Source organism: Cricetulus griseus, chromosome 3 (genome assembly GCF_003668045.3).
Source record: "Cricetulus griseus strain 17A/GY chromosome 3, alternate assembly CriGri-PICRH-1.0, whole genome shotgun sequence".
Lineage (NCBI taxonomy): Eukaryota > Metazoa > Chordata > Mammalia > Rodentia > Cricetidae > Cricetulus > Cricetulus griseus.
Window position 1 is genome coordinate 92034512 of NC_048596.1, and position 15316 is coordinate 92049827.

Sequence of the window (15316 nt, forward strand, 5' to 3'; positions counted from 1 at the left end):
TTAAGAAGTACTGAAGTAACTGTAATTTGTAGCTTAGGATGTGAACAAGATATACCACATTTAAAACTGAAATTAATTTGAATTATACTAAAATCCTAAAGTAGGTCAATGATCATATATATGCTTAGATACTGATCATGTTTGGCATGACTATTATAACACAGAATATGAATTGATTACTTTATTTCCATGACCTAATACTCAAGAAAATTTACTTAAGAAGGAAAAGGTTTACATTATAATACTGGCAGGATATGAGGTGGCTGCAGTCAGCAAGCAGAGGGAGCTAAACATTGATACTCACCTTACTTGTTTCTTCTTGTGTGTCTTATTAAGTCTAGGATCTCATCCCACAGTATTTTCCCCCTGCTTGTGTGTTTATTTCATGAAGATATTCCATATATTCAGCACATATGTCTGTGGATAATCAGGAAGATGACTTCTCATATACTGAATGAAATTTTTACTAGCACACATACTTGACACTGCTTTGGTGAACAAGAACCAGAGACTATATAGCCCAGAGACTTAGGGTAAAACCAAACACTATTGGTCATAATAAACATAGTGATAAAATGACTCCTAATGATATTGTGCTATAATCATAGACTAGTGTCCCATTCAGCCATCCTCAGAGAAGCAGTGTCAGGTATGTGCTCCATTTTGTGGAATGGATATTAAATCAAATCAGACCTTGGTTGGTTACTCCTGTAAGCTTTGTTGTTATAATTGTATTCATTTAAGCCAAGTCTCTGATCATGTCTTTGGATCCAGGTATTCAGGAGATTCTTGGATTGCCAAGGAAATAATTCAACTCACAGACCACAAACGGCAAGAATTATTGCAACAACAAAAAGTAAAAGTCTACTCCAAAGATTCATTGCAGTGTGGAAAAGTGAAAGTAAATTTCAGAGGCACCTGGAGTCAGCAGATCAAAAAGCATTATCAAGACTGTTCAGAGAGGACAAGAAACTACCTCAGTCCAAGTGATGTGGTCCAAGGTTATGAGCACCACACTTAGTACCTGTTTTCTGGTGAAGAATGGTGACTGAAGTAGGTTTTAGTGAAATTAAAATAAGAAAGTAAATTATATTTTAAAGATGCAGGAACGATTTGTAAACAGAAAATAAATGGCACAGAGACCGATATTGGGGTTCAAACTTCAAGCTGAAGATCAGAAAAGCAAAGCAGCTGGCCACTAGCTGTTACTTCTGCCTCAGAATCTAAGGTGATCTTGGCTCTACCACACCTCAGACTGTAATCCCAGACTGCTATACTCTCCTCAAAGTGGCTAGAAAATCTTGAGATTGAATGCCAGCTCTTCGACCTTGCTCCTGTTTTATGTACCTCTGTAATCCTGGGATTAAAGCTGTGTTATCCAAGGTGGTAGGATCAAAGGCATGAGCTCTGCTACTCTTCACTCTTGTGTATGCCATGGTGGCCTTGAACTAACAGAGATCTATCTACTTCTTAATCTGGTGTCTTGGGATTAAAGGTGTGTACCAACACTGCCTAATCTGTATATCAAAGCTGACTTTGCTTTCTGAATCCTCAGGCAAGTTTTTTTTTCCAAATGGTAAAGAATTTTAATTAAATGTTTTAAATTTCACTTTCTAGATTAGTCAAACAGCAACAAAGCAGAATGTGGCTGAAAGAGGCAGGGCAGAGGGGAACTCGGTGGGTACAGAGTTTCAGTTTTGCAATGAAAGTTATACGGGTTGGCTGCACAACAATGTGAATATACCTAACACCAGCAAACAGTACAGATAAAAATGCTTAAGATGGTAAATAGTGTCAAGAGCATTTTATCATAACTAAAAATAAACAAACTTGAAAAAGGAACCAGTGACTTTTTAGTGTGATGATACCATGTTGGGTTTTAAAATCAAAACAAATACACTAATTAACGAGCTGAGATACACAGGTTGGTGGCTCAGGCAAGTTTTAATAAATCATAAATAATATATCACCACACAGGCTAACTAGACAAGAGGATATCAGAGTGATATTAGAGTTTGACACATTTTTTTTATTAGTTCAAGTTAGGGAACAAGCTTGTTTCACATGTAAGTCCCTTCCCCCTCTCCCTCCCCTCACTCTCATTCCTCCTCCCCCACCCCCAACCTATCCCCCACCCCATCCACCCACCACTCCCCAGGAAGGTTAAGAGGTTTTTATGAATGTTTATGAAGTGAGTGGCATATTCAAGAGAGTGCTGTAACTCAATTTGTCTTTCAAATAATAGTAGATAAGTTTTCTTTTTCAGTGTATTTCTTCCCATGTACCTGTTGAAAATCCTACAAATGAGAGCAAATGCACAATGCTGATGATAATGCAGAGAATTTGAGTCTTTAAGATTCATTTCTTTCAAATTATATATGTGTTATGACTAGATAGATACCCCTAGATAATGACAGGCAGGTCTTTGTTTCTGATGTAGAAAATAACCATTACTTCAAGGATGTTTAGCCACAAAGGTGTATCTTCAATTGTTTTGAAATAAAACAAAAATTTCCTTGATTGCCCAGTGTCTAACTCCTGCACTGACCAATCTCATTCTTATCCTTTTCATGCCTGAGCATTCTAATTTTGTCTTTTATTTTGTGTTGGTAGATCTGACTTATTACTCATATTGTTCATTTTGAACAAAGAACGAGATTTTATAGGTTTTGCTCTATTGAAGTTTAAATATTTTTTTATTAAAACTAGATTTTTCTCTCACACAACACATCCCAAACACAGTTTTGTCTCTTTCTAATTCTCCCACCTCTTCCTTCCCCCAGATTCACTCCTTCTCTGTTTCCTCTTCAAAAAAGAGCAGGCTTCCAAGTAAGGACCACCAGATCTTACAGTGAAGCTGAATTTCAATATTTTTAAAAAAAATTTTATTCTGCCAGCTTTATTTTTAAGAACAAAATGTAAATAACTTAGGTTTCCATTCATAGAGAAAGGATCATATGTTATATTATGTTATACATATGCTACACCATATATATTATACTTGTATAGTATATACAGCAAAATGCAATTTAGTTACAAATGATAGTGAATTATTCATATAGAGTAATTTATTATGGATAAATTTGAAAAAATATACTAGCTGAAAAAGGGCACAATGTTTGGCTTCATATGTATGAAAATTTATGATTAAGCATAGTAAAAAAATAAACAGACATGATAGATGCTTCGCTAGGGAATATGGTAGGGGACATCTCTGTATTATGATGGATGCTTAACTTATATAGTTTATATACTTGTTAGTAACTAATAATTATTAGAATTTTGCATTTTAGTTTTTGTAAATTTTACAGAGTATTTAGTAATTTTAAATTTTAGATATTAATTATGTGGCAGCAACAATTAGAAATTTTCTGATTACCATAAGTTATGTAGAGTAAAATGTCCTTTACTACTGAATGTAGTAGGCATTCTATGTGTTTACCAAGATGACTGTCTTTGATATGGCTCCCACTGTTGTGATAAACACCATGACCAAAAGTAAGTTGGGGAGGGAAGGGTTTATCTCACTTTACAGCTTGTAATACAGCATCCAGGGAAGCCAGGACAGGAACTCAAGGCAGGTACTTAGAAGGAGGAACTTCTGCAGGCATCATGGAGGAATGTTACTTACTGGATTGCTCCCTACTGACTGCTCAGCCTGCTTCAGAACTACCTCAGAACTACCAGCCCAGGGTTGGAATCACCTACAATGGCCTGGGTACTCCCACATCAATCACATAATTAAGAAAATATACCACAGGCTTGCCCACAGATCAGTCTGGTGGGATTATTTTTTAAATTAGCCAACACAATGATGAAGAATGAATGCTTTTAACCAGCAATATGCTAGGTTAATTGGAAAGTAGGAATTGCTGCTGGAGATAGGATTAACATTAAGCTATTCAAGTGACAAAAATCTGTTATCCAAATGGATCCAGTATCATTACAAATGTCTTGGCAGCTGAAAACTTGATGAAGAGGCATGTGAGGGAAGTTATGACTTAAAAAGAAAGATACAAACCTTGCTGACTTTGAACTGAGGAGGAAACCTAGAAGCCAAGAAACATGATAGCTTCTAGAATTTCAAAAACAAGCAAATGGATTCTCTCATAAAGCCTCCAAGAGGAGCTTAATCCTAGTAAGTTTTTGATTAAATCTCAATGAAAATCATACTGTCCTTTTTGATGTTCAAAATTAGAATATTCAAATTACTCAAGGCCATTAATTTGCATAATAGATCAAATAGAGTGAGTTATTTAGTGTAGGAATCCCTCCCTGGATCCCCAGAAATCAATTCTATGCATCGTGGCTTACACTTCTGGTTAAGGCATATTTTTACAAGACAACAACTGAAACTATGGCTGAGATCCTTTAGTTGGCATTATTATGACCTAATCCTTTCCAGGCTGGATCAGATGATAAAGCAGGTTTGTGCTAGGCTGGATTGTAACTGAAATCTTAGGTTGGTATTCAGATTTATTTTTGTGGGAGGTCTGGAGAAAAGTTAATCTGGGATGTATAGTAAAACACTCCAAACAGGAACCTTTTAGAATACTCCCTCCCCAGAAAAGCTCATTTCTCTTTTTGTGCTATATAGTGTATTTTAAACATTTGCATTTGTTAATATAATCAACAATTTAATTTAATTTAATTCATTGAGTCTACCTCACCTAAGTCTTTGTTCTTCTATTGAGGAACAAGACTGTGTGGGGGAATCTGTAGCCATGCCTGCTTAGGGGTTGGCTGCAGGTCTGCCTAACAATGTCTGCAAGGGTGTGGTCAGGGTGACGTAGAATGAGAGGTTCAGGGCTGCATTTCACGTTCAGTTTTCCTTTTTCAGCTTGCTGTACAGACTGCTGCCGCGCCGGCTGGCTAGGTCGCTCTGTAAGTAAGGCTTTTCCCTATTAAATACCCTTATATTTATACTTGGCTCTGTATTGGTAATTTCCCACTTTATCTGGTGTCAGGAGCGGGATTTTGGAAACCTACACCCCATTTGGGACAGGCTGTGGGTTCCACCAGGCCTGCGGCCTAGGACTGGAAAGCTCCCTCTCTCCACAGGTGCTTCTGGCCCCCAGCCGACCTGCTGCACCACACAAGAGCATTCCTGCTGCCGATGAGCTGCTCAGAACCGTCTGCCCAGCTTGGAGACAGTTTCTAGCTGCCTAGAGTAGGCCTCGGCGGCTTTCACCAGCGGCTTCCCCTGGCAGCTGCTGTGGTAAAGCCGCATCTCTTTCAGTGGTTGCAGCCATAAGGCATATACTCTCTAAGATAAGCACAGCTGCTTTGTGACCTCTCTCCACCGCTGACCTACTGCTGCCAAACTCTGTGCCAAGTAGCTGAACGCCTGTGCCACCTGCTTATCAAAGATAGTTACTGCATCTGGAGCAGAATTCAGGTAAAATTATGGTGGAATATTTATCATTTGCTAAAAATGGTAACATTTTTGCTTATTACGTGAATTCAATGTTTGAGGAGGATGCTAATTTGTCAATTACCGGCCTATATGCCATAATGGCAGTTAGCTTGCTGGTACAAATAATATTACTAGCCAGAGGGCTCAGGAACAGGGATAAGTATAACCTAACCACCTACTTACAGGAAATAACAGCTTTACGCAATGAGGTTTTGGAGAACAGACTAGGTCAGACCACAATTGTGCAGCAAGTGGAACAGAAATTGGATGATAAGCTTGGCTCTGTGTCCAATACGCTAAAGACAGAGCTGTCTGTTACCCAAGATGAGATGCCATAAATAAGGTAATTCAACCAATGGGCTCTCTGCAACCTAGAATGCCATTACCTTCCTTAATACCTAAAGGATGGCCTATCATAGTCATTGATCTAAAAGACTTTTTTCACAATATCTTTACAGGAAAATGATAGAGAAAAATTTGCATTTACTGTACCAACTCTTAATAATTCACAGCCAGTTAGGAGATATCAGTGGAGAGTTTTGCCACAAGGAATGCTAAATAGTCCTACTTTGTGTCAGCACTTTGTTCAGCAACCTTTGGAAATAATTCATAAGAGATTTTCACAGTCTCTTGTTTATCATTACATGGATGACATTCTTTTATCAGATTCCAATAAAGAAACTTTGGAACATATGTTTGAAATGGTGAAGGAATTTCTGCCTCATTGGGGGTTATAGATTGCCCCAGAAAAGATACAAAGAGGAGATTCTATTAACTATTTAGGTTACAAGATAGACTTACAAAGAATCAGACCTCAAAAGGTACAAATTAGGAGAGATCGTTATCAAACTCTTAATTCTCTTCAGAAATTATTAGGGGAAATTTCTCAACTACAGATGATTATTGGTGTAGAAGGACATGACTTAAAGCATTTAAAAATGGCCCATAAAGGTGAAAAGGGCCTAAACAGTTTGAGAATATTATCTGTTGAGGCAGAAAAAGAGTTACAATGGGTAGAAAATAGAATATTGGATGTGCATGTAGATCAGATAAACCTTGATTTAGACTGTATTCTGGTTATCTTGCCATCCAGAGAATACACTTCTGGGATTCTGATGCAGAGGGAAGACACTATATTGGAGTGGATATTTCTGCCACATAAACAGAATAGAAAGTTAAAGACATATATAGAAAAGATTTCTGATTTGATTTTAAAGGGCAAATTAAGACTTCGTCAACTGACTGGAAAAGATCCAGCAGAAATTATAGTACCTTTAACTAATGAAGAAATTTCCTCCTTGTGGAAGGATAATGAATATTGGCAAATAGCTCTTACTGACTTTTTGGGAACGATTAGCAACTATTATCCCAAAACTGACAGAATTAAATTCATAAAAAAGACAGTCTGGATTCCTTACGTATTGTAAGACAAACTCCCATTTCTGGAGTTCTTACCTTCTACACTGATGCTAACAAATTAGGTAAGGCTGGTTATAAAGCAGGTGAGGTAAGTAAAGTAGTTCAAAGTCCATATACATCTGTACAGAAGGTATAATTATATGCAATTCTCATGGTACTTATGGATTTTACAGAACTTCTTTATATAGTTACTGATTCTCAATATGCAGAGAGTAGTGTTACACATTGAGACTACAGAATTTGTTCCTGATAATACAGAATTAACTTCTCTGCTTTTACAATTACAGGAAACAATCAGAAACAGAAATAATCCTATATACATTACACATATCAGATCCCACACAGGTCTGCCAGGCCCACTAGGACGAGGCAATGATGAGATTGATCGTTTATTAATTGGAAGTTTACTAGAAGCCTCAGAATTTCATAAGAAACATCATATAAATAGCAAAGGTTTGAAAAAGGACGTCTCCATCACTTGGCAACAAGCCAAGGAGATAGTTAGAAACTGTCCTACTTGTTCCTTTTATAATCAAACTCCATTGCCAGCAGGTTGTAATCCTAAGGGCAATTGGAGAAATGAGGTTTGGCAGATGGATGTCTTTCACTTTGCAGAATTTGGAAATTTGAAATATGTGCATCATACTATAGACACATTCTCAGGGTTCCAATGGGCTACTGCTCTTAACTCTGAAAAACCTGATTCTGTTATTACACATCTGCTAGAGGTGATGGCAGTTTGGGTATACCTGCACAAATAAAAACTGACAATGCTCCAGCATATGTTTCCACAAAATTGGAACAGTTTTTCAAATATTATAACATAAAGCATGTTACCGGTATACCACACAATCCTACAGGAGAAGCAGAGGCTGAGAGATCTAATAGAACACTAAAGGAGATGCTCAACAAACAAGCTTGGAAGACTAAACCCCCCAAACATCGGTTGCATAATGCTTTGTTAACAATAAACTTTTTTAATGCCAATGAAAATGGACAAACAGCTGCAGAAAGACACTGGACTGTGGAAAAAACTGCTGAACTCAATCAGCCTGTATACTTCAAAGATGTACTAACCTCTGTATGGAAACCAGGACATGTGTTACATTGGGGTAGGGGTTTTTCATTGGTTTCCACAGGAGAAGAGAAACTTTGGATACCATCAAAGTCCATCAAGATTCGAGTTGAAAAGGAAAAACCTCTCGACGAGGAGAAATGACAGGTATTCTACTAAGGTATATCTTATAAACTAAATAGAAACCTCCCAAAGGAAAGGGAAGTGCTTTGCTTTTATCTTCACAGGAAAACTCATCTCCAGAAGACAAAGGACACTGCATGGGTAGATACTTAAGAGAAGGTAGCTATAACCATCAAACAAAAGGAATGTGCCATATGTAAACTTACAGCTGTCTCTCAGAGAACTCTATTTCCCCTTATTTCCTAGTCCCTATTCAATTAAATCAATGCTGGATTTAGAGGTGGATTTGGCTTTCCTCCTCTAAAATCCAAGCACGCTGTTTAACTAAACTTTTGAGTTTCTGTATTGTATCAAGAAGCCAATTGATGTATTATAGAATAAAAGAAGAATTTGGGGACTGTCTTTGTCTTTTCTTTTCTTTTTTTTTTTTGAGACAGGGTTTCTCTGTGTAGCTTTGGAGCCTATCCTGGCACTCACTCTGGAGACCAGGCTGGCCTCAAACTCACAGAGATCCACTTGCCTCTGCCTCCTGAGTGCTGGTATTATAGGCGTGTGCCACCAACGCCTGGCTGTCTTTGTCTTTTCTTGCATCTTTCTTTCAAGGTGTGTACCCTCTCATAATTGTTATGCTCCCATGGTTGCCTTCCCCAGTATGTGTACATCACAAGCAAACATTTCTCTGCTAACTGTTTATGTTTGAGTCCCACACAGACAATGAAGATCTGCCTGACAGCAATTCCTGGACACCCTGGAAAGAAAATGGGCCACACCTCCTCGACTGCACTGGATCCAACTTGCTCCATTTTAACTGACCACTCCCGCCAGAGCTTCAGGTACTGAATTCAATCAAGTTGAGGATTTCAATCGAGATCTTCAATCAAGCAAATCCCATCTAACATGGACTGGATACAATCCATTCAAGACTTTCACTGTGGTAAACATTTTCTTCCTACAGGACCCCACAAGGCTATGATCGTCCCATTTCAGCAGGAAGTAACTTGGAGGATGCTACACCCCCTTTCCCCATTGTTGTCACTTAGGATAGTGTATATACTTAGTTAGGGATAGCTTCCTATTGTTTATGGTTGGGATTGGAAGGAGGTGTTCAGGCTTGGACACCTCTTTCAGATGACTCTAGGGTTTAGTTAAAATAGATAGTTAGGATGTGACATAAACAGATTGTTGTGTCTTCTTATATTTCACCTTTATGATTGTTAATTTTGGATACTTTACACTGTTAAGTTTTAATCCTCTTTTAGACTAAAAGGGGAATTGTAGGGGAACCTGTAGCCATGCCTGCTTAGGGGCTAGCTACAGGTCTGCCTTACCATGCCTGAGATGGCATGGTCAGGGTGACGTAGATTGAAAAGTTCAGGGCTGTGTTTCACGTTTGGTTTTCCTTTTTCAGCTTGCTGTACAGACTGCTGCCATGCTGGCTGGCTAGGTTGCTCTGTAAGTAAGGCTTTTCCCTATTAAATACCCTTATAGTTCTACTTGGCTCCGTATTGGTAATTTCCCAGCTAAGACTGGTTCTTTTATTTCCTTAATATTATACCTTAATAGCACTATGCACTTAGTTAGTATATATTAGGTGGATAGGTCAGTTGATGGATGGTCAACTGGGTTGTAAATATGACCATTTTTTCATCACTGGGGCCATAGACACTGATAAGTTGCACCCCCAAGACCTAAGAGAATAAGGGCAGCTGGATATTACAGAGAGATTTGTAGGATGTATACAACATGATGCATGAAATTTGAGGAATATCTAGGAACCTGAATTCACAGCTTAGTGACCACACTTAAAAAAAATACTTAATCACACTTGGAAATCATGTCTCTTAATCTCAGGGTAGTTTTAGCACTCTCATCATTGTCCCATGTCTGTAGAGTAGACCCATACTCCACCACAATCATTTGTTCCTTTATATGTACTCCTAAATATCTGATCTTTCCTGTTATACTCTTCTGCTGGCAAATTCTTTTTTATTTGAATTAGAAACAAGATTGTTTTACATGACAATCCCAGTTCCCTCTCCCTCCCCTCCTCCCTTACCACCCCCTCCCAACTAAAACCCTACCTATAACATACCCTTTCTGCTCCCCCTGGATGGTGAGGCCTTCCACAGGGTGTCATCAGAGTCTATTGTATACTTTGGGATAGGGCCTAGGCCCACCCCTGTGTGTCTTGGCTCAGGGAGTATTCCTCTATGTGGAATGGGCTTCCAAATCCACACCTATGCTAGGGATAAGTACTGAACTACTACAGGAGGTCCCGTAGATTTCCGATGTTTCTTCACTGAAACCCATGTTCCTGGGGTCTGGATCAGTCCCATGCTGGTATCCCAGCTATCAGTCTGGGGACCAAGAGCTCCCCCTTGTTCAGGTCAGCTGTTTCTGTGGGTTTCACCAGCCTGTTCTGGACAACTCTGCTCTTCTCTCATCCTTCTCTGCAACTGGATTTCAGTTCAGTTCAGTGATTAGTTGTGAGTGTCTGCTTCTACTTTCACCAGTTGCTGGATGAGGGCTATTGGGTGGCATATAAGTCAGTCATCAATCTCTTTATCAGGGGAGGGCATTTAAGGTAGCCTCTCCTCTGTTGCTTAGATTGTTAGTTGGTGTCATCTTTGTAGATCTCCAGACATTTCCCTAGTGCCTGATTTCTCTGTAAACCTAAAATGTCTCCCTCTATTATGGTATCTTGATTCTTGTTATCTTCTATTCTTCCCCTGACTCAACCTTTCTGCTCCCTCATGTCCTCCGCACCCCTCCTCTTGTCCCCTTCTCATCCTCCTAGCTATCTCCCCCCTCTTCCTGTGCTCCCAATTTGCTCAGGAGATCTTGATCCTTTCCCCTTCTCCAGGGGACCATGCATGTCTCTCTTAGGGTCCTCCTTGTTTACTAGCTTCTCTGGCAGTATGTATTGTAGGCTGGTAATCCTTTATTCTATGTCTAAAATCCACATATGAGTGAGTACATACCATGTTTGTCTTTTTGCGATTGGGTTACCTTGCTCAGAATAGTTTCTTCTAGTTCCATCCATTATCCTGCAAATGTCAAGATTTCATTGTTTTTTTTTTTTCCTGCTGGGTAGTACTCCATTGTGTAAATGTACCACATTTTCTCTATCTATTCTTTAGTTGAGGGGCATCTAGGCTGCTTCCAGTTTCTGACTCTGATGGCAAATTCTCTCCTTTTTTTTATTAGTTCAAATTCGGAACAAGCTTGCTTCACATGTCAATCCCTTCTCCCTCCCCTCCCCTGCAACCCTCTCCTCAACCCCCCACTTTTCCCCACTCCATCCACCCTCCACTCCCCAGGCAGGCTAGGGCCCTTGACAGGGCTTCCCATAGTCCCCTACATCATCCTTGGCAGGGCCTAGGCCCTCCCCCAGTTGTCCAGGCCAAGAGTGCATCCCTTCACATGGGATCGGCTCTCAAAGTCCCTTTTTACACCAGGGAAAAATACTAATCAACTACCAGGGGCCCCCTAGAGTGCAGAGGCCTCCTCATTGACATCCATGTTCAGGGGTCTGTATCAGTCCTGTGGTGGCCTCCCAGGCAGCAGTCTGGGGTCCATGTGCTCCCCCTTGTTCAGGCCGGCTGATTCTGTGAGTTTCATCAGCTAAGTACCGACCCCTTCGACCTTCATTCCTCTCTGCAACTAGGTTCCAGAGTTCAGTTCAGTGTATATCTATGAATGTTTGCCTCTGCTTCCATCAGCCACTGGATGAGGGCTCTAGGATGGCATAAAAAGTAGTCCTCAGTCTCATTATAGGGGAAGTGAATTTAGGTTATCCTCTCCACCATTGCCTAGATTGTCAGTTCGTGTCATCCTTGTAGATCTCTGGAAATCTCCCTAGTGCCAGATCTCTCCTCGGACCTATGATGGCTCCCTCTGATATGGTATCTCTCATCCTGCTCTCCTCTATTCTGAGGGTAGAGGACAGGGAGCTGCCAGAATGAGAGGAGGAGAAGAGGAGGGGAGAGGAGGAAATGCTGGCAAATTCTTAATCACAGCTAAGTACATCTCTCTGCCTTCTCTAAACTATGTAAGCAGTAACATATGAAGATAACAATACACAATCACCACAAAGGGGTTTACCTAGTTCTAACTGAGAAATATAGGGAGAGTTGAGATTGTTTACAAATAGAATAAAATTTTGATAGATGATGGAGGAAAACCTAAGTCATAATTTTGTGGTTTGATACCTAATATGACTAATTTATTGCCTACTGTTGGCTTCAAATTACTACAGAAAAGCAATCTCTGATATCATCTCATATCTTTGTGTTTTGTGTGAGAGGAGGATAAAGGCTTCAAACTTTGTACTAAGGACATTAAACTGAAGTTGAATTCTGGAAATTACACATATGGAACATATTTATGACAGACATCCAAAACTAAACATTTAAATGGATTTTCATTCTTTCTTTTAGAATCCAGGACCACCAGCCCCCTGGTGGCTCTACCCATAATAGTCTGTGCCTTCTCTCATTAATCACTATTTAATAAATGTTCTACATGTTTGCCCACAGCCTGATCTGGCAGCATTATGGTGGTATCATCATATGTTGCTGTGTTTTATGTGATGGGAACATAAAAGTTTCAAGATCACATATGGAATTCATCCTCTTCTGAACACATTTATGACCCCACCAAAAGAAACATTTAAGTTGATTTTCTTAATTTCTTGTTGATCCTTAAACTCTAGCAAAAATAAAAATGTATGATGTGCACTCATTAAAATAAGTTAGTAAATTTTCTTTACTGCAAACCCAGCCACAATATGTCATCTTTCCCTCTCTTGATACAGTGAGGTATTCCTTTGACCACATCAAGATATTCATGTGGCATTTAGGTATGTAATATTTAGTCCTCAATAAGCACTTCACACACTCCACTCAGGTAGCTATTTCAGTAAAGACTAACAGCTCCTAGTTATTTTGAGAAGAAAATAATTCATGTAATTAGATATTAAAATATTATTAGAAAATCTTAGAGAAATAGAATTTAAGAGATTTCAACCAACCTCACAATTACTCCACTGCTACATGTGGTTGCTATGTAATCTAATATTTAAGGAGTTTAAACGAGATCGTGAAGACTGAAGAAACACTGCTGGGAATTAAGTAGTATTACCGTGGTTTAGTCTTTTGGCTAAAGTCATATGTAGTTTCTGTTTTTATCAGCCAAAATAAAAAAAATCTTGTAATATAACATGTATTAGTATTAATCTGATGTTTATATTTTTATTGAAGACAAAAATAATTTAAAATGTTATATTCTTTGATGAAAATGTATTCACAAAAGATAATTGATATGCAAACACCAACTGGGCAAATAAATTAAACACAAACAATTTTCAAACACAAAATTGATAATTAGTCAGTTTCATGAAAATCATTTCTAATATTGTGACTATATCAGAATTAGGCATAAAATGCTATGAATTTCAAGTTTCAGAGGCATCAAAAATAAATTATTCAAAGTATATGACAGAATTACACAGTTTATTCCAAGACTGAAACAATCCAAGAAAACGGAATCCCTACATCTTCATCACTACAGCAGTTAGATCACCCCAAGTATTCCGAGTAGGATGTCCTGAAAGGGATCCTTTAGGCATTGAGCCCAACAGATTGCTAAAAAAAGAAGGGTCATTAGATGAGGGAAATTTGAGAAACCTCTAGAGGTGGCCGGATAAAATAGCTAGCACAAGAGGAACACTGCTGATAACACAAGATTTCTGTAAAACAGGAGGTCATTTCTTTTGGGGTAAAATCTTGGATGGCAATACTATTCTCATTAAGAGAATTCTGGATGATTCTACAATTCAAACCGAAAGCTGAATTTAAAAAAAACTCAGAGCTTATTGAGAAAATTGTGTTTATGGATGCAGAAAATGGTGGCCAAGGACAGGATTAAAAAAATGAAAATTGCTAAATGTTTCTGTATTAGTGAATCCACTGTTTTGTGATGAAGAAGTTCTTGACAGTAAGATGATAAAATTTATGTCTAAAATATCATTGATATAGTTGTAAATTTCCATAATATAGTGTCCATTCACCTGGAAGTTCAGAGCTCAATACACTGTTTAAAATCCCAGTTATTTGTAGCTATCAGTGAGTATTAGAAATTAGTTTTTTGATGGCCTCTTTAACATCCTTGTTTCTGAGGCTATAGATGATGGGGTTCAACATGGGGATCACCACTGTGTAGAACACAGACACCACCTTGTTCTGGTCTGTGGAGTAGATGGATTTGGGCATCACATAAATGAATGTGATGGTCCCATAGAACAGAGTAACTGCAGTGAGGTGGGAAGTGCAGGTGGAGAAGGCCTTGTGGCGGCCCTCAGTGGAGCGCATCTTTAAAATTGAGACAAGGATATAGACATAAGACAGAGCAATGATAAACACAGTGACCACAATGATGGAGCCTGAAGATATTGCTGGAATGATTTCAGAAGAAAAGTCATGAGAACAAGAAAGCTTCAAAAGTGGTGAATAGTCACAGAAAAAGTGATTAACCTTATTTGGTCCACAAAAGGACAGATTTAATAAACAGCCAGTAAATGTCCAAGCATTCACACATCCACCTAGGTAGGAAGCTCCCACCAGGAGGATGCAGACTGTGGAGGACATCTGTGTGGAGTAGAGCAGAGGTGAGCAGATGGCTACATAGCGGTCATAGGCCATGGCAGCCAGCAGGAAACACTCAGCTGTCCCAAATGTCACTACAGAACAGAGTTGAGCCACACAGCCAGCTACAAGGATAAATGTTTCTTTCTCTAGAAATCCCCTCAACATGATGGGTGTGACAGATGAGGAATACCCAATGTCTACAAAAGCCAAATGGCTGAGGAAAAGGTACATGGGGTTGTGAAGCTGAGGGCTGCCTCTGATTAGCACGATTATGCTGATATTGCCCATTAGGGTGACAGAGTAGATTACCAGAAATACAACAAATAGAATGGCACGGATTGTAGCATCTTCTGTTAGCCCCACAAGAATGAACTCTGTTACAATTGTGTAGTTTCCAGGTCCCATCTATGTTAGGAATACTGCCATTGAGAGAAAAACAGACGGCTAGTAGAATTGAATAAAGCCTTGCAACCTACTGTTTTCATAGCAGCTATGTGATATAAATGACACAAATACAGATACTTTATACATTTTTGGAGAAATATTTTCATGTACTACTTTACATAAATACTAAAATAGTAAATATCAGTTGATGCATACACAGTAAATTTAGTACTTCTTTTTATCTTTATAACA

The 15316-nt window shown here is 38.9% G+C and overlaps 1 protein-coding gene across 1 annotated transcript; it reads right to left on the reverse strand.

Annotated features, from left to right (window-relative positions):
• Positions 1-14155: 14155 nt before the first annotated feature.
• LOC100773576 (olfactory receptor 508) lies at positions 14156-15091 on the reverse strand. Its single transcript, XM_027410332.1, has one exon. The coding sequence runs from the start codon at positions 15083-15085 to the stop codon at positions 14156-14158; it is 930 nt and encodes a 309-aa protein (XP_027266133.1). The 5' UTR covers positions 15086-15091.
• Between the last annotated feature and the right edge of the window lie 225 nt (positions 15092-15316).